This window comes from Hemiscyllium ocellatum, chromosome 5 (assembly GCF_020745735.1).
Source record: "Hemiscyllium ocellatum isolate sHemOce1 chromosome 5, sHemOce1.pat.X.cur, whole genome shotgun sequence".
NCBI lineage: Eukaryota > Metazoa > Chordata > Chondrichthyes > Orectolobiformes > Hemiscylliidae > Hemiscyllium > Hemiscyllium ocellatum.
This window is the reverse complement of record NC_083405.1, coordinates 24,198,716-24,224,824: the sequence shown is the minus strand read 5'-3', so window position 1 is coordinate 24,224,824 and position 26,109 is coordinate 24,198,716. Positions and strand designations below refer to the sequence as shown.

Here is a 26,109-nt window from a genome sequence, read left to right as displayed (position 1 = left end):
AGGAAATTTGATGAGTCAGTACATTAAACATTAAGTTTGGACAATTGGAATTGAAAGTTTGAAGTTGACGAACAGTTCTGTCAGACTAGATGATAGCTTCATGGTCAATTTTAAACTTTCCTCCAATGAAAAGGAAATCCAATTGTGAATGTCCAAAAGATTTCTGGCATCAGTTGAATTGCTTAAATAATTCAATAAATTCACCAGATTTAAAAAATAGTTACATTGTTTTTTAGCTTCCATGTACTGTTTGTGTAAACTTGATGTTTTTGTTGACTTGATGTTTGAGCAGATATCCTGCCTCCATTTTCATTGAACTGGATATATGCAAGATGTAGTAGTGGCTTCAATGAATTGTAAATGTTGCAATTACAGAAACATGGCTCAGGGTTGGGCAGAACTGGCAGCTTAATATCCCAGGATACAAATACTACAGGAAGGATAGAAAGGAAGGCAGGAGAGGAGGGGAAGTGACATTTTTGATAAGGGATAGCATTACAGCTGTGCTGAGGGAGGATATTCCTGGAAATACATCCAGGGAGGTTATTTGGGTAGAACTGAGAAATAAGAAAGGGATGATCACCTTATTGGGATTGTATGATAGACCCCCTAGTAGTCAGAGGGAAATTGAGAAACAAACTTGTAAGGAGATTCAGCTATCTGTAAGAATAATAGGGTGGTTATGGTAGGGGATTTTAATTTTCCAAGCATAGAGTGGGACTGCCATAGTGTTAAAGGTTTAGATGAAGAGGAATTTCTTAAGTGCGTACAAGACAATTTTCTGATTCAGTATGTGGATGCGCCCACTAGAGAAGGTGCAAAACTTGACCTACTGTTGGGAAATAAGGCAGGGCAGGTGACTGAGGTGTCAGTGGGGGAGCAGTTTGGGGCCAGCGATCATAATTCTATTAGATTTAAAATAATGATCGAAAAGGATAAACCAGATCTAAAAGTTGAAGTTCTAAATTGGAGGAAGGCTAATTTTGATGGTATTAGGCAAGAACTATTGAAAGCTGATTGGAGGCAGATGTTCACAGGTAAAGGGACAGCTGGAAAATGGGAAGCCTTCAGAAATGAGATAACAAGAATCCAGAGAAAGTATATTCCTGTCAGGGTGAAAGGGAAGGCTGGTAGGTATAGGGAATGCTAGATGACTAAAGAAATTGAGGGTTTGGTTAAGAAAAAAAAGAAGCATATGTCAGGTATAGACAGGATAGATCGAGTGAATCCTTAGAAGAATATAAAGGAAATAGGAGTATACTTAAGAGGGAAATCAGGAGGGCAAAAAGGGGACATGAGATAGCTTTGGCAAATAGAATTAAGGAGAATCCAAAGGGTTTTTGCAAATACATTAAGGACAAAACGGTAAATAGGGAGAGAATAGGGCCCCTCAAAGCTCAGCAAGGCGGCCTTTGTGTGGAGCCGCAGAAAATGGGGGAGATAAGAAATTTAGTACTTTGCATCAGTATTTACTGTGGAAAAAGATACAAAAGATATAGACTGTAGGGAAATAGATGGTCACATCTTGCAGAATGTCCAGATTACAGAGGAGGATGTGCTGGATGTCTTGAAACTGATAAAGGTGGATAAGTCCCAGGGCCTGATCAGGTGTATCCTAGAACTCTGTGGGAAACTAGAGAAGTGATTGCTGGGCCTCTTACTGAGATATTTGTATCATCAATAGTCACAGGTGAGGTGCTGGAAGACTGGAGGATGGCTAACTTGGTGCCACTGTTTAAGAAGGGTAGTAAGGACAAGCCAGGGAACTATAGACCAGTGAGCCTGACATCGGTGATGGGCAAGCTGTTGGAGGGAGCCCTGAGGAACAGCATGTACACGTATTTGGAAAGGCAAGGACTGATTAGGGATAGTCAACATGGCTTTGTGCGTGGGAAATCATGTCTCACAAACTTGATTGAGTTTTTTGAAGAAGTAACAAAGAGGATTGATGAGGGCAGAATGGTAGATGTGATCTATATGGACTTCACTAAGGCGTTTGACAAGGTTCCTCATGGGAGACTGATTGGCAAGGTTAGATCTCATGGAATACAGGGAGAACTAGCCAATTGGACACAGAACTGGCTCAAAGGTAGAAGACAGAGGGGTGGTGGTGGAGGGTTGTTTTTCAGACTGGATGCCTGTGACCAGTGGAGTGCCACAAGGATCGGTGCTGGGTCCTCTACTTTTTGTCATTTACATGAAATGATTTGGATGTGGGCATAAGAGGTACAGTTAGTAAGTTGCCTCTTAAATGGGCCAGTGGGCTGAGGAGTGGCAGATGGAGTTTAATTCAGATAAATGTGAGGTGCTGCATTTTGGGAAAGCAAATCTTAGCAGGATTTATATACTTAATGGTAAGGTCCTAGGGAGTATTGCTGAACAAAGAGACCTTGGAGTGCAGGTTCATAGCTCTTTGAAAGTGGAGTCGCAGGTAGATAGGATAGTGAATTTGGTATGCTTTCCTTTATTGGTCAGAGTATTGAGTACAGGAGTTGGGAGGTCATGTTGCGGCTGTACAGGACAATGGTTAGGCCACTGTTGGAATATTACATGCAATTCTGGTCTCCTTCCTATCAGAAAGATGTTGTGAAACTTGAAAGGGTTCAGAAAAGATTTACAAGAATGTTGCCAGGGTTGGAGGATCTGAGCTACAGGGAAAGGCTGAACAGTCTGGGCTGTTTTCCCTGGCGCGTCAGAGGCTGAGGGGTGACCTTATAGAGGTTTACAAAACTATGAGGGGCATGGATAGGATAAATAGGCAAAGTCTTTTCCCTGGGGTGGGGGAGTCCAGAACTAGAGGGCATAAGTTCAGGGTGAGAGGGGAAAGATATAAAAGAGACCTAATGGGCAACATTTTCACACAGAGGGTGGTACGTGTATGGAATGAGCTGCCAGAGGAAGTGGTGGAGGTTGGTACAATTGCAACATTTAAGAGGCATTTGGATGGGTGTATGAATAGGAAGGGTTTGGAGGGATATGGGCCGGGTGTTGGCAGGTGGGACTAGATTGGGTTGGGATACCTGGTCGGCATGGACGGGTCAGACTGAAGGGTCTGTTTCCATGCTGTACATCTCTGTGACTCTATATCATATTTCTACAGGGGGTGGTAAAGGTTCCAGCTAGCTGAGCAGCTGTTGTGTGCTTCCTGGCTGAAGTTCTAATGATAATGCATGAAACAGGAGTCAATATACTTTATGGGTCATCACTAATGCTGTCTCCTAACAGTTGGAAATGAAAATTACAAGTATTGCCAACTAAATATTTAAAGTGAGATTATGTTGGTTTAAAATCTGTGTTGATAATGCAGCAAATAACTTTAATAATTTACTGTCTTTGACATTAGATTTACATTGCTTATCAGATTATCCATGTAATCTCAAAAATGATGCTACAGCCTGTCTCCAGGAACTACCGCTTAATCTTTCCACAGGAGTATCCAAATTCATACTTGTAATTTAATAGTGCAATGTGGGATTTCCTTTGTGCTAAATCTTCAGCTATTTTATAATTGCAGTTTCTAGTGGACAGAATTTTCAACTTAGGCAGGCCGTAAAACAGGTAGGAGTGGGTAAGTCATCAGAAAAAAATAGATAAGGTGCTGAATGAGTAGCCAATGCGCTCCCAACTATTTTATGTGCCTAACCAAGTTGAAAATTCTGCCCATTATGTGTGTGTGGCTAAATGGGGTTAGGCTAGCAAATTGAGATGCAGAAAATGTTAGAAATTTTAGTTTGTCAAATCCTTCAACGTTATTAGTGTAGATTTTACAGATGGGTAACATTATAAATTATTGATGATACATCAACATTTTCCCAGACTTAAAATGCAGAACAAGTGTACCACTGAAAAATAATTGCAGACGTCTTGAATACTAATAGACCAGTATCACTAGCATCTTACTCAAATTTTATTTTGCTGATGAACATAGAGGAGTAAAAGAAGAAACATCGGAATGGTAGCCACATATAGGCACAGAAAGACTGACACAGTAAAAATGAGTGGCATAGTAAGGTGCCTCAGTATGTCTCTGTTAATTGCAAATGAACTTGAAATAGAAAACAAAGCAGCAGTCCGTGGTTAGCCTAACTCCATATTCTGGTCCATCTCTTGAGATGCTCCTGAAAACCACTTGGTAACAAATGTGGCTGGACTCAATTATGTGCATTTTCATGAATATTTGCTCACACAATTACAGATTACAGTCAAGCATTTCCACACTACCATTGTAATCAGTATCTAATTTATCTGCTTTGATTCAACTAAAGAAACTAAGTACGCCTTCTAAAAGAGGCACTATGGTTCTGCTGAAACCAAAAGCAGCACTTGAATATCATCACAAAGAATTTCTCATCCTGCATTCAGGAGGACAAATGCAACGATACCAACTTTCAAATGATCACAACAATTTCTTCGACATTAGAAAAGCATGGAGTAATAGAGGGAATTTGCAAATGATGACACAGCTTCGGGGAAAGAAGTACCTGAGGCAGTTTTTGTCACCCAGTGACCTCTAGCCCACTCCTCTGCCATCCAATAGATCCCTGACCCTGGTCACCTTTGCAACCAGAACCATGTCCTCTTAGCAGCCATATGGACTGGAATTATGGAGCTGTGTATTCTTGGTCAGAAGCTCTCGGAGAAGAGCTGCCATTCATGACAAGAGGGAGATCTAGCTGGAGGTGACTATTTTCCAGACCATTATCAGTTCCTAGTAAAAGTTACGCAGCTTCTGTAAGAAGAACCAGAGTTTTATGTGCGAAATTACAGCCTTGCAACTCATGAAAGAAATATTTCATCAGTACTCAATCCCTTGGAGGCATTTGGCGAACACATATTTATGTAGTGTCTAAAGGCGGAACGTTGTAAAGGCGGTCTTTTCGCAACAGAGAGCGGCGGGAGCTGGGCAGAAGTTCAGGCGGAGCGTAAAGCTGGTCGGGAAGGTAAGTGATTGCTATTAGAGTGGGTGTGTTCTAAACCCCAGGTCCTACAAAGTAGGGTCTCCCTCCCTCCCTCCTCCTCTAACCTAAATTAAGAGTCCACAGAGTTGCTACAAAAAGAGGGTCAAGGAAGTTTGGATCGAAGAGTGAGGCTTCAGCTCAGGAGCCTTTGACAAGGAGGTTGAGTGAAGTGATTACGCCACAGTTGAAGAGGGTGAAGACATGACTGCCCAGCTGCTTCAGTACGCTACGTGCTTGATGTGGGAGGTCAACGACTCTGGTGTGTCTGGCTCTTATAAGTGTGGAAAGTGTGTGCACGTTCAGCTATTGACCGAGCATATTGCAGTGCTGATGAAAGAACTCGAGGACCTTAGGCTCATCCGAGAGAATGAGATCTTTCTGGACAAGACCTTCAGCGAGGTTATTACACCAATCATGCCAGAAGAGAGCAGATGATGAGGAAGGCAGAGAGGAGACAGGTGCAAGAGACCCCGGGAGAAGTACCTGTCAGGAACAAGTTGAAGCTTTTGGAAACAGTAGAGACTGATGACACTGCCAGTTCGCAAGGCGGCCAGGTATGTCAATCAAAAGTTGGCGTGGAGGCAGAGCGGAAGAGTCGGACAGCGCACAGAGCCGTGGTAATAGGGGACTCCATCGTGTGAGGAACTGACCGGGTTTTTGTGGCAGCAGATGGGATTTAAGGATGGTGGGTTGCCTTCCTGGTGCCAGGGTGAGAGACATCATGGACAGAGTGCAGGAAATCCTCAAGGACGAGGGTGAAGAGCCAGAGGTGGTGGTACATGTTGGCACAAATGATGTTGGGAAGAAGAGGAGGCACACACTACAGCGGGACTTTGGAGAACTAGGAAGAAGGCTGAAAAGCAGGACGTCCAAGGCGGTTATCTCTGGTTTGCTTCCAGTTCCTCGGGCTGGTGAGGCCAGAAACAGGGAGATAATGGACTTGAACGTGTGGTTGGGGAACTGGTGCAGGAAGCAAGGATTTAAGTTCTTGGATCACTGGGATATATTTTGTGGTAAGCATAAATTCTACAAGAGAGACGGTTTGCACCTTAATAGGTTAGGGACCAGCATTCTGGCAGGCAGGTTTTCTACTGCAACACCGCTACATTTAAACTAAGTAGCTGGGGGGAGGGGACAAACTGGATGTTTAAGAAGGAAATTGAAGGGAAAGTTAGAACAAGAGAAGTCAAGAAAGACAACTGTATCAATGAGGCAGAAAATTCGGAAAGGGATCATGCTGTAAGGTTGAGTGAAATAGGTGTTGATGGGAAGGGTGAGAGCAGTAACAAATTAAAAATACTGTGTATGAACGCACGAAGCATTAGACATAAGATGGATGAGCTTGAGGCTCTTTTGGAAATTGGCAGATACGATATTGTGGGGATAATTGAGACGTGGCTTCAAGTGGACAGGGCCTGGGAAATGAATATTCAAGGCTACACGTGCTATCGTAAGGACAGACTGACGGGCAGAGGGGGTGGGGTGGCCTTGTTGGTAAGGGAGGATATTCAGTCCCTTGCGCGGGGGGACCTAGAGTCAGGGGATGTAGAGTCAGTGTGGCTAGAGCTGCGAAATACTAAGGATAAAAAGACCCTCTTGGGAGTCATTTACAGGCCCCCAAACAGTAGTCTGGATGTCGGATGTAAGATGAATCAGGAGCTGAAATTGGCCTGTCGCAAAGATGTTACTACAGTTGTTATGGGGGATTTTAACATGTAGGCAGACTAGGAGAATCAGGATGGTATTGGACCTCAAGAAAGAGACTTTGTGGAGTGCCTCAGAGATGGATTCTTAGAACAGCTGGTGCTGGAGCCGACCAGGGAGAAGGCAATTCTGGATCTGGTATTGTGCAACAAACCAGAATTGATCAGGGACCTCGAAGTGAAGGAGCCATTGGGAAGTAGTGACCATAATACAATAAGCTTCAATCTGCAATTTGAGAGGGTGAGGGTACAGTCAGAAGTGACAGTACTTCTGTTGAATAAAGGGAACTATGGAGCTATGAGGAAGGAGCTGGCCAAAGTTCAATGGTGCAATACCTTAGCAGGGATGACCATGGAGGAACAATGGCGGATATTTCTGTGTATAATGCAGAAGTTGCAGGATCAATTCATTCCTAAAAGGAAGAAAGATCCCAGGAGGAGGCATGAGCGGCCGTGGCTGATGAGGGAAGTTAAGAAACATATAAAGTTAAAAGAGAAAAAGTATAACATAGCAAAGATAAGTGGGAAAATTGAGGACTGGGAAGCTTTTAAAAAGCAACAGAGGATTACTAAGAAGGAAATACGCAGAGGTAAAATGAGGTACGAAGGTAAACTGGCCAATAATATAAAGGAGGATAGTAAAAGCTTTTTTAAGTATGTGCAAAGCAAAAAAACAGTTAGGACTAAAATTGGACCCTTGAAGACAGAAACAGGGGAATATATTACGGGGAACAAAGAAATGGCAGAATAATTAAATGGGTACTTCAGATCTGTGTTCACTGGGGAAGACACAAGCAATCTCCCTGAGGTAACAGTGGCTGAAGGACCTGAACTGAAGGGAATCTATATTTGCCAGGAATTGGTGTTGGAGAGACTGTTAGGTCTGAAGGTTGATAAGTCTCCGGGGCCTGATGGTCTACATCCCAGGGTACTGAAGGAGGTGGCTCGGGAAATCGTGGATGCGTTGGTGATTATTTTCCAGAGTTCGATAGATTCGGGGTCAGTTCCTGAGGATTGGAGGGTGGCTAATGTTATACCACTTTTTAAGAAAGATGGGAGAGAGAAAGCAGGAAATTAAAGACCAGTTAGTCTGACCTCAGTGGTGGGGAAGATGCTGGAGTCTATTATAAAGGATGAAATTACGGCACATCTGGATAGTAGTAACAGGATAGGCCAGAGTCAGCATGGATTTATGAAGGGGAAATCATGCTTGACTAATCTTCTTGAATTTTTTGAGGATGTAACTCTGAAGATGGACGAGGGAGATCTAGTAGATGTAGTGTACCTGGACTTTCAGAAAGCTTTTGATAAAGTCCCACACAGGAGGTTAGTGAGTAAAATTAGGGCGCATGGTATTGGGGGCAAAGTACTAGGTTGGATTGAAAATTGGTTGGTTGATAGGAAACAAAGGGTAGTGATAAACGGTTCCATTTCGGAATGGCAGGCAGTGACCAGTGGGGTACTGCAGGGATCGGTGCTGGGACCGCAGCTTTTTACAATATATGTTAATGATATAGGAGATGGTATCAGCAATAACACTAGCAAATTTGCTGATGATACAAAGCTTGGTGTCAGGGTGAAATGTGATGAGGATGTTAGGAGATTACAGGGTGACCTGGACAAGTTAGGTGAGTGGGCAGATGCATGGCAGATGCAGTTTAATATGGATAAATGAATGGTTATCCACTTTGGTGGCAAGAACAGGAAGGCAGATTACTACCACAATGGAATCAATTTAGGTAAAGGGGCAGTACAGAGAGATCTGGGTGTTCTTGTACACCAGTCAATGAAGGCAAGCATGCAGGTACAGCAGGTAGTGAAGAAGGCTAATAGCATGCTGGCCTTCATAACAAGAGGGATTGAGTATAGAAGCAAAGAGGTGCTTCTGCAGCTGTACAGGGCCCTGGTGAGACCACACCTGGAGTACTGTGTGCAGTTCTGGTCTCCAAGTTTGAGGAAAGACATTCTAGCTATTGAGGGAGTGCAGCGTAGGTTCACGATGTCAATTCCTGGAATGGCGGGACTACCTTACACTGAAAGACTGAAGCGACTGGGCTTGTATACCTTGAGTTTAGAAGACTGAGAGGGGATATGATTGAGACATATAAGATTATGAAAGGATTGGACACTCTGGCAGCAGGAAACATGTTTCCGCTGATGGGTGAGTGCCGAACCAGAGGACACAGCTTAAAAATACGGGGTAGACCATTAAGGACAGAGATGAGGAGAAACTTCTTCACCCAGAGAGTGGTGGCCGTGTGGAATGCTCTGCCCCAGAAAGCAGTGGAGGCCCAGTCTCTGGATTCATTTAAGAAGGAGTTGGATAAAGCTCTCAAAGATAGTGGAATCAAGGGTTATGGAGATAAGGCAGGAAGAGGATACTAATTAGGAATGATCAGCCATGATCATATTGAATGGCGGTGCAGGCTCGAAGGGCAGAATGGCCTACTCCTGCACCTATTGTCTATTGTCTAATGTTTATTGTTGTTGCCTGTGTGCAAATGTACACAGGCATCTGACCATCCTTCCAAACCAGGAGGTTCAGCACCCTGACAGGGATCCTGTGAACCTTTTTGTCCCAGAAGAAGTTGGTTGGTTTCTTCTGTATCTTGCAACAAATGCAACGGGAAGAATTCATTGTGACCAAGCAGTACCAAAGAATTGTTAGCTTATGATAAAAGTCTGACCCCCATAGAAAAGGTGGTGGTCTTAGCCTCCAGGTTGTGCAGGTTTGGTAGCCACGTTTCCTCAGCAGAACTAAAATAGTTTCCCAGGTAAAGGGAGTGGATGGTGCTCTCGGCAAAAGACCAGACCACTGCTGGCAGGAACTCCAGGAGCTGTTGACCAATTCGGAGTCTGGAACATTTTTCCCAATTGATCCTCCTGAAAGGCACCGTGTAGTAGACCTTTTGACATTTGTGTGACCTTGGCCTGGAGCTTCTGTGACCAAGATGAGCACATAATTGGTGCAAGCTGAGAGGACAACCTCAAGACCCAATCCTGACACATCCAATCCCATTAAATTCCTCTGGAGGAGGTAGAGGACAGACTCTACACAGTTGGCCTGTAACTGGCCAGACATAAGATACTGCAAAATACTCTTTTTCAGAAACATAAAAATGCCAACAAAGAGGCATTAATGTTAATCAGCCACAGAAGTTGGATGCAGATGATGAAATACATCCCAGACCCAAATCCCATGAATAAATATTCATGCTGCACACTGTTAAATCCTTCTCCTGATCCAAGGAAAGGAAGGTGAATGACAGACCAGTCCTCTGGGAGAGGTGGTGAAGCAGAGGGATGTTGCCATGGATTGTCCAGCCCAGGACCCTTTTGAACTGATCAGGGTAAATTATGCTGATCAGCATAATGCTGAGGTAAAGGAGATCCAGGTTTTAGCAGAAAGATACCAACCTTCTTGGGCAGAAAGCCAGTTAAATTTCAGCTTCAAGAGATGGGCACCTCTCTAATGGCAGACTAAGCCGAAGGACCAGCAGATGGTGACTATCCAGAGGGGAACTTGTGTCAAAGTTTAGACAGCTGCCCAATTGCACTGAATGTACTCTAAGTGACGGAACAGCAATATTCATTATCGTCCAAAGAGTACTGCAGTAGCACAACCACTACAGATATATCTGCTCAACTTTATATGCAACAGGTGATGAGGAGAGCAGCAAAAGAGATAAATCTATTTCCATTTGCCATCACAATGTACATGCCATGGTAGAAGTAGCCAATGCACAGTTTTTAAGGAGATGAAGTCTCATCTTCACATTGAGAATATCTCCATTCTGTTGTGGGGCACTACCACAGTACTAATGGAACAGATTTCCATTAGAACTAGCAAATTAAGACTGGGCAACCTTTTTTGTTCTTTTTTATTAATCATTATGCAAATGTGGGCATCACTGAATAAACCAGTGATTACTCCCCTTTAGAAGGGTGCTGAGCTGTCTTCTTGAACTGCGAATGTGAGCATACCTAAAATGCTCTTATAATAAGAGTTCCAGGATTTTGACCGAGCAACAGTGTGAAGAAAAACAATATATTTACATATGAAGATGGTGAGTGGGTTGGAGAGAAATTTGCAGGTTGTGGAGTTCCCATGTACCTGTATCCCTTGACTTTCTAGATAGTAGTAGTCATGGGTTTGAAGGTGCTATGGAAAAAACTTTGGCAAATTTCTACAGAACATCTTGGAGATGTACACTGTGTATATTGGTGGTGGTGGGAATAATTATTTGTGGATATGGTTCCAATCAAGTGGGCTGTCATGTGCTTTGTACATGAGGATAGACTTTTGGGAGTCACGAGCTGAGTTACTTACAGCAGGATTCATAACATCTGATGTTACGTACTCCTCATTCACTGCCGGCTGTTGTATCTGTGTAAAACTGTGGCTTGATAGGACAGAAACCAGGAAAATATTTCCTTGGGTGTGCAATCTAGAACTTGGGTTCACTGTCTCAGAATAAGGGGTTGAATATTTAATATAAGATGTGAAATTCCTTCACTGAAAAGGTTGGATTATTTTAAATTCTCAACTGCAGACAACTATGGATGCTCAGTCGTTGAGTATCTTCAAGACAGAAGTCAGTAGATGTTTGGATACTAAGTATATGAAGATACTGTTGGAACATGTAATTCAGATAGAAGATCACATCTGATCTAGAAGAGCAGGCCCAAAGGGCTAATTGGTCTGCAAGAGTTTCTTATATTCTTATCATATCTTCTTGTATTCTGTGTTCTTTTTTAGCTTGATTTCCACAATAAATGTATCTGTTTCCCATGCTTCTGCCCTTCACTTAAGTAATATGGTCTCAAATTTAATACGAACCCCCATTTCTAGTAATCACTGAAGCTTCATTCGCAGACATCTTTGAGAAGTGGTTTAAAGTTCTTCCAGAAATATTTAAAAAATCACTGTTGCCTTTCGCTGTGCTGAAAGTGCATAAAGAACTTTAAGCAGTTTTGGTGGTTGTCGGAAAGAACTGAATGGTTAAGACTCCAGATCAGTTCAGGATCCTTCCCTAGTGAGGGAAACATGTCATTGAACAATGAAATCCAGGGCCTGTACATCAACAAACCCTCACTCAGAAGGTAACCTATAAATGGCCTTGATGTTTGTCAGAGAGCAGTACTACAAATATTTGAAACCATGTGGTAGCAAACTTTTTTTTTCTGTATTTTAAATGTAGTGTCAAAATAAAGTATGTTTCTTTCTTAAACTCAAGTAAATTGACCAATTGAATTGCATCTGGAATGCAATGTCTTACATTTACCTGTAAAATAAGAAAAAGTTAGGGTCCAGGCTATCATCTTAATACATTTTGAGGGGATTTGATCTGGTCTATACCACATGTTACACCCAGGTAGTGTTACCAGATACCTGCCTTTTTGATCCTTCTTATGAGAACTGGTTAACTGAATCCCATTCATTCTCTGTAGGGTGTACACACCTGTTAGGGTTAGTGACCATTGCTTTATTTACTGCAGACAAGAGATTTCATTAAGCTAACAATTTGAATTATTTGTCAGGTGAAAGAAAAACTGCAGAGGATGGGAGCACTGCAGCCAATGAACATCTTCCTTCGTCAAGAAATTGACAGAATGCAAAGAGTAATTACTCTGGTGCGAAGCACTCTTATAGATTTAAAACTTGCAATTGATGGAACTATCATTATGAGTGAAAACCTCAGAGATGCCTTGGACTGCATGTATGATGCAAGAATTCCAGCACGATGGAAAAGGGTAATTATAAAGTGATGACCATTTGTCATGGAATATTCAACCACTGGCACAGTCCTCAATGCTAAATTCGAATAAGCCCTGTTATAATTGCAGGAAAGGTCTTACCTTACAGTGAGGAAGTTAAGAATCTTTTGACAGGTTATAAGTCCTATTGAAGCATGGAAAAGTTATTTAGAACTATCAAGATGCCAAGTTTTTTAAAAGGCCAGCCCTTTAAAAATTGAATAAAAACTCCATGCTTATGCCTGAAAGTTGATAAAAATTTGTTATAATTACTTCAATGGCAGTTTATTGACATAACCCTAAGTGTTATCAATATTAAAGATTGGCTGCTCTTCCCAACCTACTGTTACCTCATGGGTTTTAGGGGGTTGCTGCTTGTAAGTTCTCAATTTGACAAACAGCTCAAAAAGGAAGGCAAGTATGTGGGATTATGAATGCAATGTTTGTTTTTATATGGTTTGAATACCTAAGGAAATGAATGCAATTAAATTGAATGAGCTTTCGGAGTAGGACTTCTTTATACAGTGAACTCTGTAAAAGCTGTTTAAAACTTTATTTAATCACAACATGGTTTATGCTGTCTACCTGTGGTGTTCTGGGTGGTTTAGCTGTAATGGGGATGAATGGAAGGCTGGGGATTTACATGGAGAGTATGAAGTGTCTTTGGGGATGGATGGAGTTGTGTGAATTAGCAGAGGTTGATATGTAAGAACATAGGGACTGGTTGTTGGGGTTAGGATTGTATGAGAGCCGGAGGGCCTAATGTGTAAGAAGACAATTGGAACAAATCTCAGAGCACCAAAGAGGGCATTACACACTCAGTTGCTCAAAACACAATGCTTACAGACTCAAAGGCATTTACAGCACAGAAAGGTGCCATTTCACCCAGTCAACAAAGACCTGACCCCACTGATCGCATTTTCAATTTTTGCCCTAGAGGTATGGCGATGCAAGTGAAAAGGTAAATCCTGTTTAGACCACAGAAGGTGCCAGAACCAACACTTTTTTTTTGCAATCCAGTGTCTACGGGTCAAAGTAAAGTGAGAATAAAGATGAATACAGTGTTCAAATTGCCTTAGAATAAAAAGAATTTAGCTAATCATACTAACCCAATGAAGATTTTATTCTGAACCTATACCTATAAGTTAGCAACAATGCCTAACTGTTTTTTATCATCTCTACTTCAGATAATACAATTTACTTCAGTAAGAAAGTTGGTGATGTCCACATTTTCAGATGAGAGTATTAATTTAATTTGTATTGAAAATCTCGTCTTGTTCTCCAGACATCCTGGGAATCAAGCACACTTGGATTTTGGTTTACTGAATTGTTGGAACGAAATTGCCAATTTCATTCCTGGATTTTTGAAGGGCGACCAAACTGCTTCTGGATGACTGGCTTTTTTAACCCTCAAGGATTTCTAACAGCAATGAGACAAGTAATGCTAATCCTAGTTATCTAGTCTATTTGTGATTTTTTGTACAATTATCAGTAATGCCTCGTTCTAACTAAAAAATTCCAAAGATTGTGCAAGTGAAATGCTACTTCAAATCCCACCATGCTTCTCAAAATTAACACTACCTGATTGTGTGGCAGTTGTTTGTTCAAAACTAATTACAGTTATTTTGTTATCACAAGACTTGGTTATTCCAATTCTTTCCTTGCTGGTTGCCTTTCATCTGCATTATATAAAATCAAGCTCATCCAAAATTCTGATGCAAAATCCAACTCATACCAAGTCCAATTTGCGCATCAGCTGATGCCTGACTTACATTAGCTCCTAGTCCACTAGTGTTTAGATTTCAAAACTCTCATCGTAGTTCTCATGCTCATTCTGATTATTTCATGATATTTTTCCTTCTCCAGCCCTACAATCCTCCCTGATCTCTGCGCTTTCCCATTTCTGGCCTCATTTATCAATAGAAATGCCTTTGATCTGTACTGCGTATTTCCCTCCCTCACCCTCTCCACCTCTTGAACTCTACTTTTTTCAAAAGCACTCCTTAAATCTCATTATTTTAATCAAGCTCTTTTTCACTTCTCCAAGTACTTCCAAACATGAATTATAGCCAGATTTTATTTCATAAACCTCCAATGAAGCAATTTGGCATGTTTTATGAATTAAAGGGCATATCATAAATGTAAGTTGCTGTTGACATTTCTAGATATAGATCATGGGAATAAATTATCAACATTTTAATTGTGGCATTTTGCTGCATTAAACCTGTTGTTAAGCAGCCATTATATAATGCATTGGTTTCAGGCAAAATTCATTCCAATTCATGGGCAAACTGAATCGTGTTCAATTTTGTGGCAGCCTTTCACAAAATGAGGGCAACGTGGTGGCTCGGTGGTTAGCACTGCCGCCTCACAGAGTCACGGACCCAGGTTTGATTCCAGCCTCAGGTGGAGTTTGTGCATTCTCCCGGTGTATGCGTCGGTTTCCTCCAGGTGCTCCCATTTCCTCCCACAGTCCAAAGATATGCACATTAATGGATTGGCCATGGGAAATGCAGGGTTATAGGGATAAGGTAGGTGGATGGGTCTGGCTGGGACGCTCTTCAGAGGGTTGGTGTGGACTTAATAGGCTGAATGGCCTGCTTCCACACTGAAGGGATTCCATGGTTTAATTCCAAGTTGCTGTGCATTATATCATCATTTCGTTTTGAGCTCTTGTTACATAAACCGCACTTCTAACATGGTACAATTGTGACCCCACTGATGGTAACACCGGACAATTTGGATTCTTAGTGAAACCTGGCTTGTTAAAACAAGTTTTAATTTTGGCAATTTGGTTATGTGGTATTTCAAATATTCTCAGGAGTCTGCTAATGTACTTTTAATAGAAGTTACACAAAAGATAAAAGTAATATTATAAAGATCTTATCATAAACTGTCTGAGAAGTGAGGCTGCAGAGGAGGAAATGAAGCCTCAGAGGGGGAAGAAAAGCAAAAATTAGGGAGGGAGCTGAAATTGAAGAGCAGTTGCAATTGTAATGATTAAAACGGCCAGTATACAGTGCATTGGCTTCAGGCAAAAGTCATTGCAATACATGGGCAACCTGAATCATACTCAATATTGTGGCAGCCTTTACTCTCACAACATGATGGGTTGTGCCATGGTGCTCAACTGTGTTGCAAATTGCCTCCTGTGACTTAGAAAACCCATTCTGGCATAGTCATATCAGCTGCATTGCTACAGCAGAGTACAGTGCACTGAGATGAGATAGTGTGTGGTACCTGGCTCTCCTCTGGCCTAAGTGACCTTTTCACTTCTATGTGGCTCTTCCAATGCTTTTTGAGATAGTCAGTCTTCAGAGGTCACAGCTATCAGCAAGAATCTGCCAGTTGTAAGTGTCTATGCCCACCATTTTCATATCAATGGAGCTAAGCATTGGCTCAACAATGCCCGTTTGCTGATGGAATTAGCAGGTTCCTGGACCTCTGAACTGATGATCTTGATCTACCAAGAAATGCCAAGATCTCAAGTTCAGATCTTGGTCCATACTGATTTAGTTGATCTTAGTTGTAATGATGTATCATTAACATTGTTATGATCCTATTAGCACTTTTTTGAGAAAAATAAAGAAATGCCATTATATCACTGGAAAGGAACTGCTGGATAGGACTTACTGTAATAATCCAATTAAAATCAACATAACTCAAACATTACTTATCAGGTAAAGGATATTTCAAATAAAAAAGTAAATTTCACAGTAAATTGTTGATACACAAAAGATTTGCTACCCATAGTTATTAGCATTTCCAATCACATTGTTTTTCTGCACAAATATGGAGTCTCACTCAATCTCACAACCTGTCCAATTCAGCCTTCATTTTGTAAGATCTCTTAATTCCCATCCAACCCTTTCATCTCCTAAGTTACATTGATCAGAATCTATATTCTGTTTAAAGTTCCCATTACTGATCATTACTGACAAGACACCATCTATGAATCTTCTCTCTTATAGATAATGACAATCCTAATAGTTCACAGTCAACAGACATCCCTTTTTTCTGACCTGGTGCATTCTTGAACATTAGTAAATAGAAAACTGTTCTATTCAAATAGACCTGGGTTTACTTTTTATCTTGCACTGATTCTGTGTTCTCAAGTGCCAAATCCATTGTAGTTAGCTTTCTATTAACTGTTTGCTTCCTGGTCATTGATCCCCATGGTAACCTGAGCTCACATAAGCATTAGGTATCCATTGATATCATAGTCAAGAAACCAATTAATGCACTTTCACAATGTTCCCAGCATAATTATGTTCTTAAAAGATCATGACACAAAAGAAAATGCAGGCTTTTACCAACACAATGGTCATCGCAATATAGCTATAAACCTATAAGAGATGAAATTCAACTTTTAGCACGTGTGCAAAGCAGGCAGCGGCAGCTTTTTCTGTATGCATCCTACATGATTCCTTTTCAAGATCATTTTTATAAGTATACACTTAAAGACTAATTATAAGATTTTGCTGTTGCACATAAAAGAATCGGTGGTAATTCTTAGTTGAAACACGTACCCAAGAACAGTTAATTTGCTATGGTGTTTGTTCTTCCATGGTTCATTCCTTTGAGAGCAAAATAACAGCATTAGATCTGAAGAATTTAATCTTTAACTCACAGGCAAACGTTTTGTTCATTAATTCCATCAAGCTTTAGAGCTGGATTTGCATTCTTATGCTTATGTGCACAAGCTATGCGTCAGGAATCTCACACACTACTCAATGATTAGATTAGGTTCCCTGCAGTATGGAAACAGGCCCTTTGGCCCAACCAGTCCACACTGACCCTCCAAAGAGTAAGCCACCCAGGCCCATTTCCCTCTGACTAATGCACCTAACACTATGGGCAATTTAGCATGGCCAATTCACCTAAATTGCACATCTTTGGACTGTGGGAGGAAACCAGAGCACCTGGGTGAAACCCACGCAGACACGGGGAGAATGTGCCAACTCCACACAGACAGTCGCCTGAGGCTGGAATCAAACCTGGGATCCTGGTGCTGTGAGGCAGCAGTGCTAACCACTGAGCCACCATGCAACCCATCATTTAGTTCTGCAAAGCATTGCAGATGCAGAAGAAACTTTGCATTGAAACAATTAAAAGTATCCAACCTCCTGAGATGTACCACCACGTAAATAGGTTTCATATAATTTAAAATCTTACTGTAAAAGTATCAATTCATTGACATGAATCATCAGAAATATGGCCCAAGTCTTGTGGTCAGTATGAGTGTTAGGTGCATTGATGGGTCCATGACAGTTTCTGTGAGCCTACCCCTTTTTCACAAATTTTCTGTTGGCATTTCCAATCCCAGCTGAGGAATGGAAGGGTCAGCAGAGTTTTTGAATGGGAAGGCTGAAAAGCTGGACAAAGACACGGCAAACTCCTCTTCACGGCATTAACCATTGTATTCAGCTACATCTTTAAATGTCCAGTCATTTCTTTGGGTTAGTGAGTGGTTGATCATTTGGTGGGGTTGAGTGAGAAAGGGTAGTCAAGTTGCGCAGGGCGATTGGTTTGGGTGGATTTGCAGGCGGGAGGGCATACAGTCTGATACAGGTAGGTGTGGATCAATTTGAAGGGGATGTCACATTGGGGAGGGAGGGGATATGATTGGGAATGCCAGTTGTGGTGACCAGTTCAGTTACACATATTAATCACTGAAATAGTGTAACATTTCTTGATTAAATTTCCATTGAAAACCTAAACTTCCCAAACAATTAGCACATGCACTTGCATGTCAGGACTTCTAATGGGTCTTGACATGCATCTCTCAGTTTACATCCAAACTCTTGGTGATCTGGAAAATTCAATCAATTAACTAAGTTACACCAGAAATGTGCAACAGTTAAATGTCAACATATCAGTATTTAAGAATAGATGAAAGAGTTGCTTAATGGAAAAGAGGTAAAGGAAAATGGGATTAGGTGACATGGAGAAAACATTTACACATCAGTTGAATCAAACAACCTTGTTTCTGCTGTAAATTCAATGAAAAATTGTGAAAAATATCTTTACCACTGAATCTTACAGTTTGCAAGTAATTGTAGTGTAGACTATTCTCATTAATAATGTACTGTTACATCTTTCATACACTAGCAAGTACAGAGAGGGAGATCTTACTCTATGATCTCACATCATAAAAGACATGATAGTGATGAGTGACTTTATACTTCATTATTGGACACACGATGGTCACTCTTTAATTTTACTCAACAGGAAGTTACTCGTGCTCATAAAGGTTGGGCACTCGATAGTGTGGTTTTGTGCAATGAAGTCAGCAAATGGATGAAAGATGACATCACTGCTCCCCCCTCAGAGGGAGTCTATGTGTATGGGCTGTATTTGGAGGGAGCTGGATGGGATAGGCGGAATGCAAAGCTCATTGAATCTAAGCCTAAAGTGCTATTTGAGTTGCTACCCGTCATACATATTTCCGCTCAAAATAACTTGAGTAAGTATCAATACATTTTTAATTCTTTAAATTAACTAAGTTGAATTTAGAATATTAAAGTCATATAATATAGATATGCCTGATAAATATTAATGTATAAGGTTGAAAATTACAGTTCATTATGAAGTATTTGGAGAATTAACACTGGTAAACATTGGTTGAAAAAGTCTGTATTAATTGTGAGCCTCAGTAATCCTTGTTCCTCTGGATCTGCACAAAATGAATGCTGGAAAAACTGACAGATTTGATAATTGAATGCAGATTTGAGAGAATATCGACAGCTTTGTGTACACCTTGACCATTGATTTTTGCTAAAGCCATTTGACATGATTTTCAGTACTCCTTTTCTACATGATGTTCACTTTTCATGGAATCCAAAACTCTGAAGCATACATTCTGATGCCCCCTGAGTCCCAATTGTCATAATTTGCAACCTCATACAATGAGATACAATCTTACATTGATCCCCCATTCCCCAAAACCTCATTTATAAATTTCGTTCATACCTATTAAGTTCCTCCATGACATTACCTCGCTGAACTCCTATTATCTCCTCAAAACTTACTCTGGAAAGGTTAATTCTCTGTTTGTCTAACTTTGGTCTTCTAGTCAGTTTTTTAAAAAGTTATACTTCTTAAGTAGTCAAGAGATTTAAATTTAGAATGTAGGGTATGGGATATCTAATTTCTAAGTGACATGTTCAAAGGGTGGCTCAGTGGTTAGCACTGCTGCCTCACAGCGCCAGGGACCCAGGTTTGGTTCCAGCCTCAGGCGACTGTCTGTGTGGAGTTTGCACAGTCTCCCCGTGTCTGCGTGGGTTTTCTCCAGGTTTCCTCCCACAATCCAAAGATATGCAGGACAGGTGAATTGGCCATGCTAAATTGCCCATAGTGTTAGGTGCATTAATCAGAGGGAAATGGGTCTGGGTGGGTTACTCTTTGGAGGGTCGGTGTGGACTGGTTGGGCCAAAGGGCCTGTTTCCACACTGTAAGGAATCTAGTTTGATTCAGGGCAATGACTGAATTTGTTAATATTCACTTTTGAAGATTCTGTGTATTGTATCTGCACTGCTTAGCCTTTCTTAATTCCTACTGTAAATGTGTTTGTTTTTTTTCACCAAGGCCCCAAGGATCCTCGGTTATATTCATGCCCAATTTACAAAAAGCCAGTTCGAACTGATCTAAACTACACAGCCACAGTGGACCTGCGAACGGTTCAGCCCCCTGAACATTGGATTTTACGTGGGGTAGCACTTCTTTGTGATGTCAAATAAACATGATTTAGCAGAAATTGGGAAAATCACCCCATCAAACTCACTGACATATCTGCAATTGTTTTTAATATACATTTCAACCTTTCAGCTTTACTGCAAGTTAATTTTCTAAAATGTTTCTGGTTAAAATACAGAACAAATAAATAATGCAATTTTGTGGCTGTGATGGAGATTTTTTGTTTGAATTAATGTGATATTAGATATTTATTGATTTAAGTTTCTATAATTATTTTAATTTTGACTGTGAATGCATCTTGTATGGATATGATGTATCAATGTTTTTCCCAGACTCCAATACAAAAGTCGAAAAATCCTGTGTTGGTGATAGCCAATTCTATTTTAGTTTATTTTGTACACAAAGCTGTGTCTGAATCCCTTCGAATTCCATGCCGAAAAAATCTTCAAAGCTGAAGAGATTTAAGCTGATATGCCGTAAGGCATTGATGTTTGTAAACATGCTTTTCAATAAAGTGCAAATATCCACAACTATTTTGGAAGTAATCTTTCTGCCAAAATTGTCAACAAATTTTATAAAAGTATGACAAAACCCTCAGTTTTATCGATATATCATAAATAGCCTATTTAAATACAGATACAAATTCAAAACTTCTGTGAGAGCTCATTCAGAGTATCAAAATATTATTTTAAAGCTTGAAAAAATATATAACAAAATGTCATTGAAAGCTTGCCATTTTATGCTGTGTTCATTGGAGCTGAACGCTAGAAATTTTCGATTGCCATTACTTCCCTCCCTAAATGCCAGTATCTATTGACTGATTTTAGAAGGCTAGACAAAATACATTTCTAGTGGGAGAATAATACTTTCTACAGTATATATTGTAACATCAGTGCCATGAAATCGCATATTATCCATACTGTTGTGAGCAATGCCATGGAAAATCCATTTAAATTCATAGAATAGATTTTGTTAAACTGTTATATGAAGACTGCATTTCAACACTCCAACCAGTAGAGTTTTCCTCCCAATTCCCATTGCTTCCAGTTTTATTCAAGCTTCTTGATGCCACATTCAGTTGGATGCTAAATTGATGTGAAGGGCAGTCTCTGCGCCTCACCATTGGAATACAGCTGTTTTGTCTCTTTTTGGACTGTAATAGGGTCAGGAGCAGACTAGCTCAGGGGCTCTCAAACTTAGCATCAGTGAGCAGGTTGTTCTTTTGCAAGTGCTACTTGATAGCACTGTTGGTGACTCTTCGTATTATTTTGGTGATGACCAAGAGTAGACTGAGGAGATGGTAATTGGCCAGGTTGAATTTGTCCTGCTTTTTATGAGCATAGAGTCAGGCAGATGGAAATGAACCCTTTGGTTCAATTCGTCCATGCCAACCAATTTTCCCAAACTAAACTGGTTCCATCTGCCTGTGTTCGGCCCATATTTCTCTGAACCTTTCCAATTTGTGAACCTGTTCAAATGTCTTTTAGACATACCTGAGCATTGTTCCACATTGTTGGTAGATGTCAATGTTATAGTTGTACTGGAACAGCTTGGCTAGGGGAATGGGTAGTTCTGGAGCACAAGTCCTCTGTACTATTGCTGAAACATTATCAGGGATCTATAGGCATTGCAGTATCCAGTGCTGTCAATCATTTTTTGATAAAACGTGGTGCTGATAGAATTGACCGAAGACTGGTGTCTGTGATGCTGGGAACCTTGAGCAGAGGTCAAGATGATCATCCACTGGAAGGTGGATGCAAATTCTTCAGTCTTCTCTTTTGCATTGTGTGCTTCATGTCATTAATTAGATCCTTACAGTGTGGAAACAGGCCCTTCGGAGCAGCAAGTCCACACCGTACCTCCGAAGAGTAACCCACCCAGACCCATTCTCCTACATTTACCCCTGACAAATGCACCTAACAGTATGGGAAATTTAGCTTGGCCAGTTCACCTAAACTGCACATCTTTGGATTGTGGGAGGAACCCACACAGCGACAGTTGCCCAAGGTGGGAATCGAACCCAGGTTCCAGGTGCTGCAAGGTAGCAGTGCTAACCACTGAACCACCGTGCCCGCCCTTAGGGTGGAGTGCTGTGTGGAGCCTTCTTCCCTTGTTAGTTACTTAATTGGCCACAACCCTTTTTAACTGTATATTGCAAGTCTGATCTATTGATTATAACATCACTTACATTGAGTATTGCATTGTTATTTATGCTTCAGTTTGTGTGTGCCCATACAAAGTCTGTCCCCTATATAGCCCAGTGATAATGCCACACAACACGATAGATAGTATCCTTAATATGAAGACAGACTTCGTTTCTGCAGTGATTGTGGTGGTCACGCCCGCTGATGCTGTCCCAGATAGTAACAGATAGTTTCTCTTATTCACTTGTGGGATGTGGGCATCACTAGCTGGCCAGCTTTTATTGCTCGATCCTAGTTGCCCTTGAGAAGGTGGTAGTGAACTGCCTTCTTTAAGGTTGATCCACAGTGCCCTTAGGGAGGGAATTCCAGGATTTTGACCCAGTGACATTGAAGGAATGGCAACATATTTCCAATGTGGAGGAAAACAAGCCAGCTCGGAGGAGAGCGAGCCCAGCAGAGCAGCGGTGGAGGTCCCCTGGCATCTGCTGCAGTGGCAAGAGCAGACAGACCGAGATCGGCCCAGCCACTGCGGCACTATCGAGTGTGGTGAGGTTGAGCCCAATGTGGAAAAGGTCAAGCTCAGCATAGAGAAGTTCAAACCCTTGTGGGGAATGTGAGCTGAGTATGACTTAGCACTTAAGAAGAACTTTAATGTTGAACTTTTAACTACATTTCCTTATTTTTTCTACTTTGTATCTAAGATTCTGTGCCTAGCTTCCTTTGTACCTATGATGATTTTGGGCATGGCAAAATTGTACACTTTTCACTGTACTGATGTATCCTTGTACTAACGTACACGTGATAATAAATTCTAATTCAGAAGTCAGGATGGTGAGTGGATTTGACTGCTTGCAGGTAGCCGTAGTCTTGTGCATCTGCTGCTCTTATCATTCAAGATGGAAATGGTCATAGGTTGAGGATATTTGGTGAATTTCCACAGTGCGTCTTGTAGGTAGTGCACCCTGTGTTACTTTGGTGACAATGAGTTTAGTTTTTCCCACTTGTTTTCCTCACTACTTGCTGCAGACCCAGTCTAGCAGCTATGTCTGTTAGTACTTGCTCAGCTTGTCACTGATGCACATTGAAGTCCAACATCCAGAGAACACTCTGTGCCCTTGCCACCCGCAGTTCTTTCTCTCATTGGTATTCAACATGGAGAAGCACTGATTCATTAGTCAAGGAAATGGGGGAGGACAGTGATAATCAGTAGGACATTTCCTTGCTCATGTTTGACCTGATACCAAGAGGCTTCCAGTGATCCAGAAATAATGTTTTCATGTGCAAGAGGCTCTGCCCACCAAATCAATTCACTGAATAAGTGTAGATAGACAAAAGTGTAGATAGCAGCTCACCTGCAAGATACCTCATAATATCATTATGTTTGAACAAATGTTCACAGACCAGAATGTGAGTTTGAAATAAGAAGTTTTTGCAATCACTTATTGCTGCTTTCAATTATAAACATAAAGTTAGTTAAATTTTATTGACTGGCAATACCATTTGCAAGAGCTATTATTTCATACTAAGATGCAGTGATGCATCATTGATCTGTTTCCTCGGGTTTTGATTCTTCGAAGATGTAGAAACTGACATTTTCTAAAGGTCATTTTGCTTCAGTACCCAAACAGAGGACACATGACATAAGGCTTTCTTTTTTTTGTTGTAAGAAAATAATTTGTGTTTATACTTTCAATATGGCATTTTCTAAACTATACTGAGAGAATTGATGTATTGTGTGAACACATTGTAATTCATTGATGAATCATGTCTCTTGGAAGATATAACATTTCAAACTAATCCCTGGGCTAATTGAAAGAGACTTTAATCCAGATGATGATAATCATACCCTTTCCATTTAAGCCAGTACACACTAACATAAGTATATAGGTACAAGAGTAAGCTGTTCAGCCCCTCAGTACTCTTCAATCATTCAAGTGGCTAATCTGCTTTGTAACCATAGCTTCAATTTAATTCCAGATTTCTTTTATGCCCTTGCCTAGAAAATCAATTTTGCCAATTTCAGATTTAAAGTGATTTATATAAACGTGGGGTTGCCTGATTGGGGTCCACAAGGGGATTTGTACATGGATGCAAATTGCACAGCTGGGGTATTAAATGAGTACTTTACATCTGTCTTTACCCACAAAGAAGATGCTTCCAATAGTGAGAGAGGAGTTACATGAGACAGTCGGTGGGCCAGAATTGATAAAGAGGGGGTTAAGAAGACTGGTTGTGCCTAAAGCCCAGCAAATCACTAGGTCTAGTTGGAAATATTTCCTAATCAACCTGGTCAGAGATTTGTCAAACACCTCTGGAGCAGCTACCACTTGATACTAAGCTCTAATACTACAGATAGGAACACTACCACTGCACCATAGGAGCCACCCAGTGGACCAGTTTGGATGCTGCAGAGGATAATGAGGGAAGTGGGGATGGACACTGAGAAAAATGGGCCACTATTTTCCAATCACTAGATACAGGAAAATTGGAACTGTTACAGTTTTGTTCAAAAGATATGCAGCAATACAGGCCAATCAGTTTTGCTTAAATCACATGACTAGGGAGTTGATACTTTTGGTATTGGAGAACTGGAAACCATGCTGTTATAAACTAATAAATATAGAATCATAGCGTGGAAACAGGCCCTTTGGCCCAACAAATCCACACTGACCCTCCGAAGAGTAACCCAACCAGACCCATTCTCCTACTCTTTTACTCTCCATGTACCCTCTGGGTGGCACGGTGGTTAGCACTGCTGCCTCACAATGCCAGAGACCCAGGTTCAATTCCAGCCTCAGGCAACTGTCTGTGTGGAGTTTGCACGTTCTCCCTGTGTCTGCATGGGTTTGCTCCAGTTTCCTCCCAGTGTCCAATTGGCCATGCTAAATTGCCTGTACTGTTAGATGTAGGGGAATGGGTCTGGATAGGTTGCTCTTCGGAGGGTTGGTGTGGACTTGTTGGGCTGAAGGGCCTGTTTCCACACTGTAAGTAATCTAATGCACTATACCTACATATCCCTGAACATTTATTGCCTATTTAAACAAATTACAAGGCAGACTCTTGCCAGATTTTCTAAGAACATTTCTTTCAGCTTCTCACTGCATGTGATCTATCATCATCTGACATCACTGTTGATATACCCTAATAATGAGCATAATGCTGATTAACCTCTTATACCAGACTTCCACTTTCATTCTATGTATGAACTGGTTGCATTTTCATTCTGTCGTTGAATCAGCAATGCCTGTTGAGCCAATGAATGGCCTAATTGTGATTCTCCATGTGGTCCAGGTGCTCAAAAAGGATTAAGGTTTTCTCCATAATCATTGTGTACCTATTTTCAGTTCTCTGTGGTCAGGCTAGTTTGTGTCAGATGCCAAGGTCAAAAGCTAGGGGGCTTGGTATTGGTGCATGAAGCATTGCCCATAAAGTGTGCCCTGAGATGTTGGTGCTTGTGACCAGAAGGCGAAGTGCAAGCTGTGTTCTAGAGTCAACAGGTACCCACTCTGACTTTCAGGTTAGAAACTGTCACTCTGAAGTTTCTGTACGGCAGGGGAGGAGATGGAAAGCTGCATTTAAAAGAAGTGAGATTAAGTAATAATGAAATATTATAATTAATTGCTCACCAACATCGGTGGCACAGTGGCTCAGTGGTTAACACGACTTCCTTACAGCACCAGGGTACCTGGTTTAATTCCAGCCTTGGGCAGACTGTCTGTGTGGAGTTTGCACATTCTCCCTGTGTCTGTGTGTATTTGCTCTGGCTTCCTCCCACAGTTCAAAGATGTGCAGGTCAGGTGAATTGGCCTTGCTAAATTGCCCAAAGTGTTAGGTGCATTAGTCAGGGGGGTG

General features: G+C 41.2%; 1 protein-coding gene across 1 annotated transcript in view; it reads left to right on the top strand.

Moving 5' to 3' along the window:
* The window catches only part of dnah5 (dynein, axonemal, heavy chain 5), a 298,393-nt gene extending 278,236 nt beyond the window's left edge, over nucleotides 1–20,157 (top strand). The window contains exons 76-79 of the mRNA XM_060825297.1: nucleotides 12,203–12,415; nucleotides 13,704–13,856; nucleotides 18,650–18,884; nucleotides 20,006–20,157. Coding sequence (XP_060681280.1) covers nucleotides 12,203–12,415; nucleotides 13,704–13,856; nucleotides 18,650–18,884; nucleotides 20,006–20,157 — 753 coding nt within the window. The remainder of the gene's footprint in view (nucleotides 1–12,202; nucleotides 12,416–13,703; nucleotides 13,857–18,649; nucleotides 18,885–20,005) is intronic.
* The last annotated feature ends 5,952 nt before the right edge of the window (nucleotides 20,158–26,109 follow it).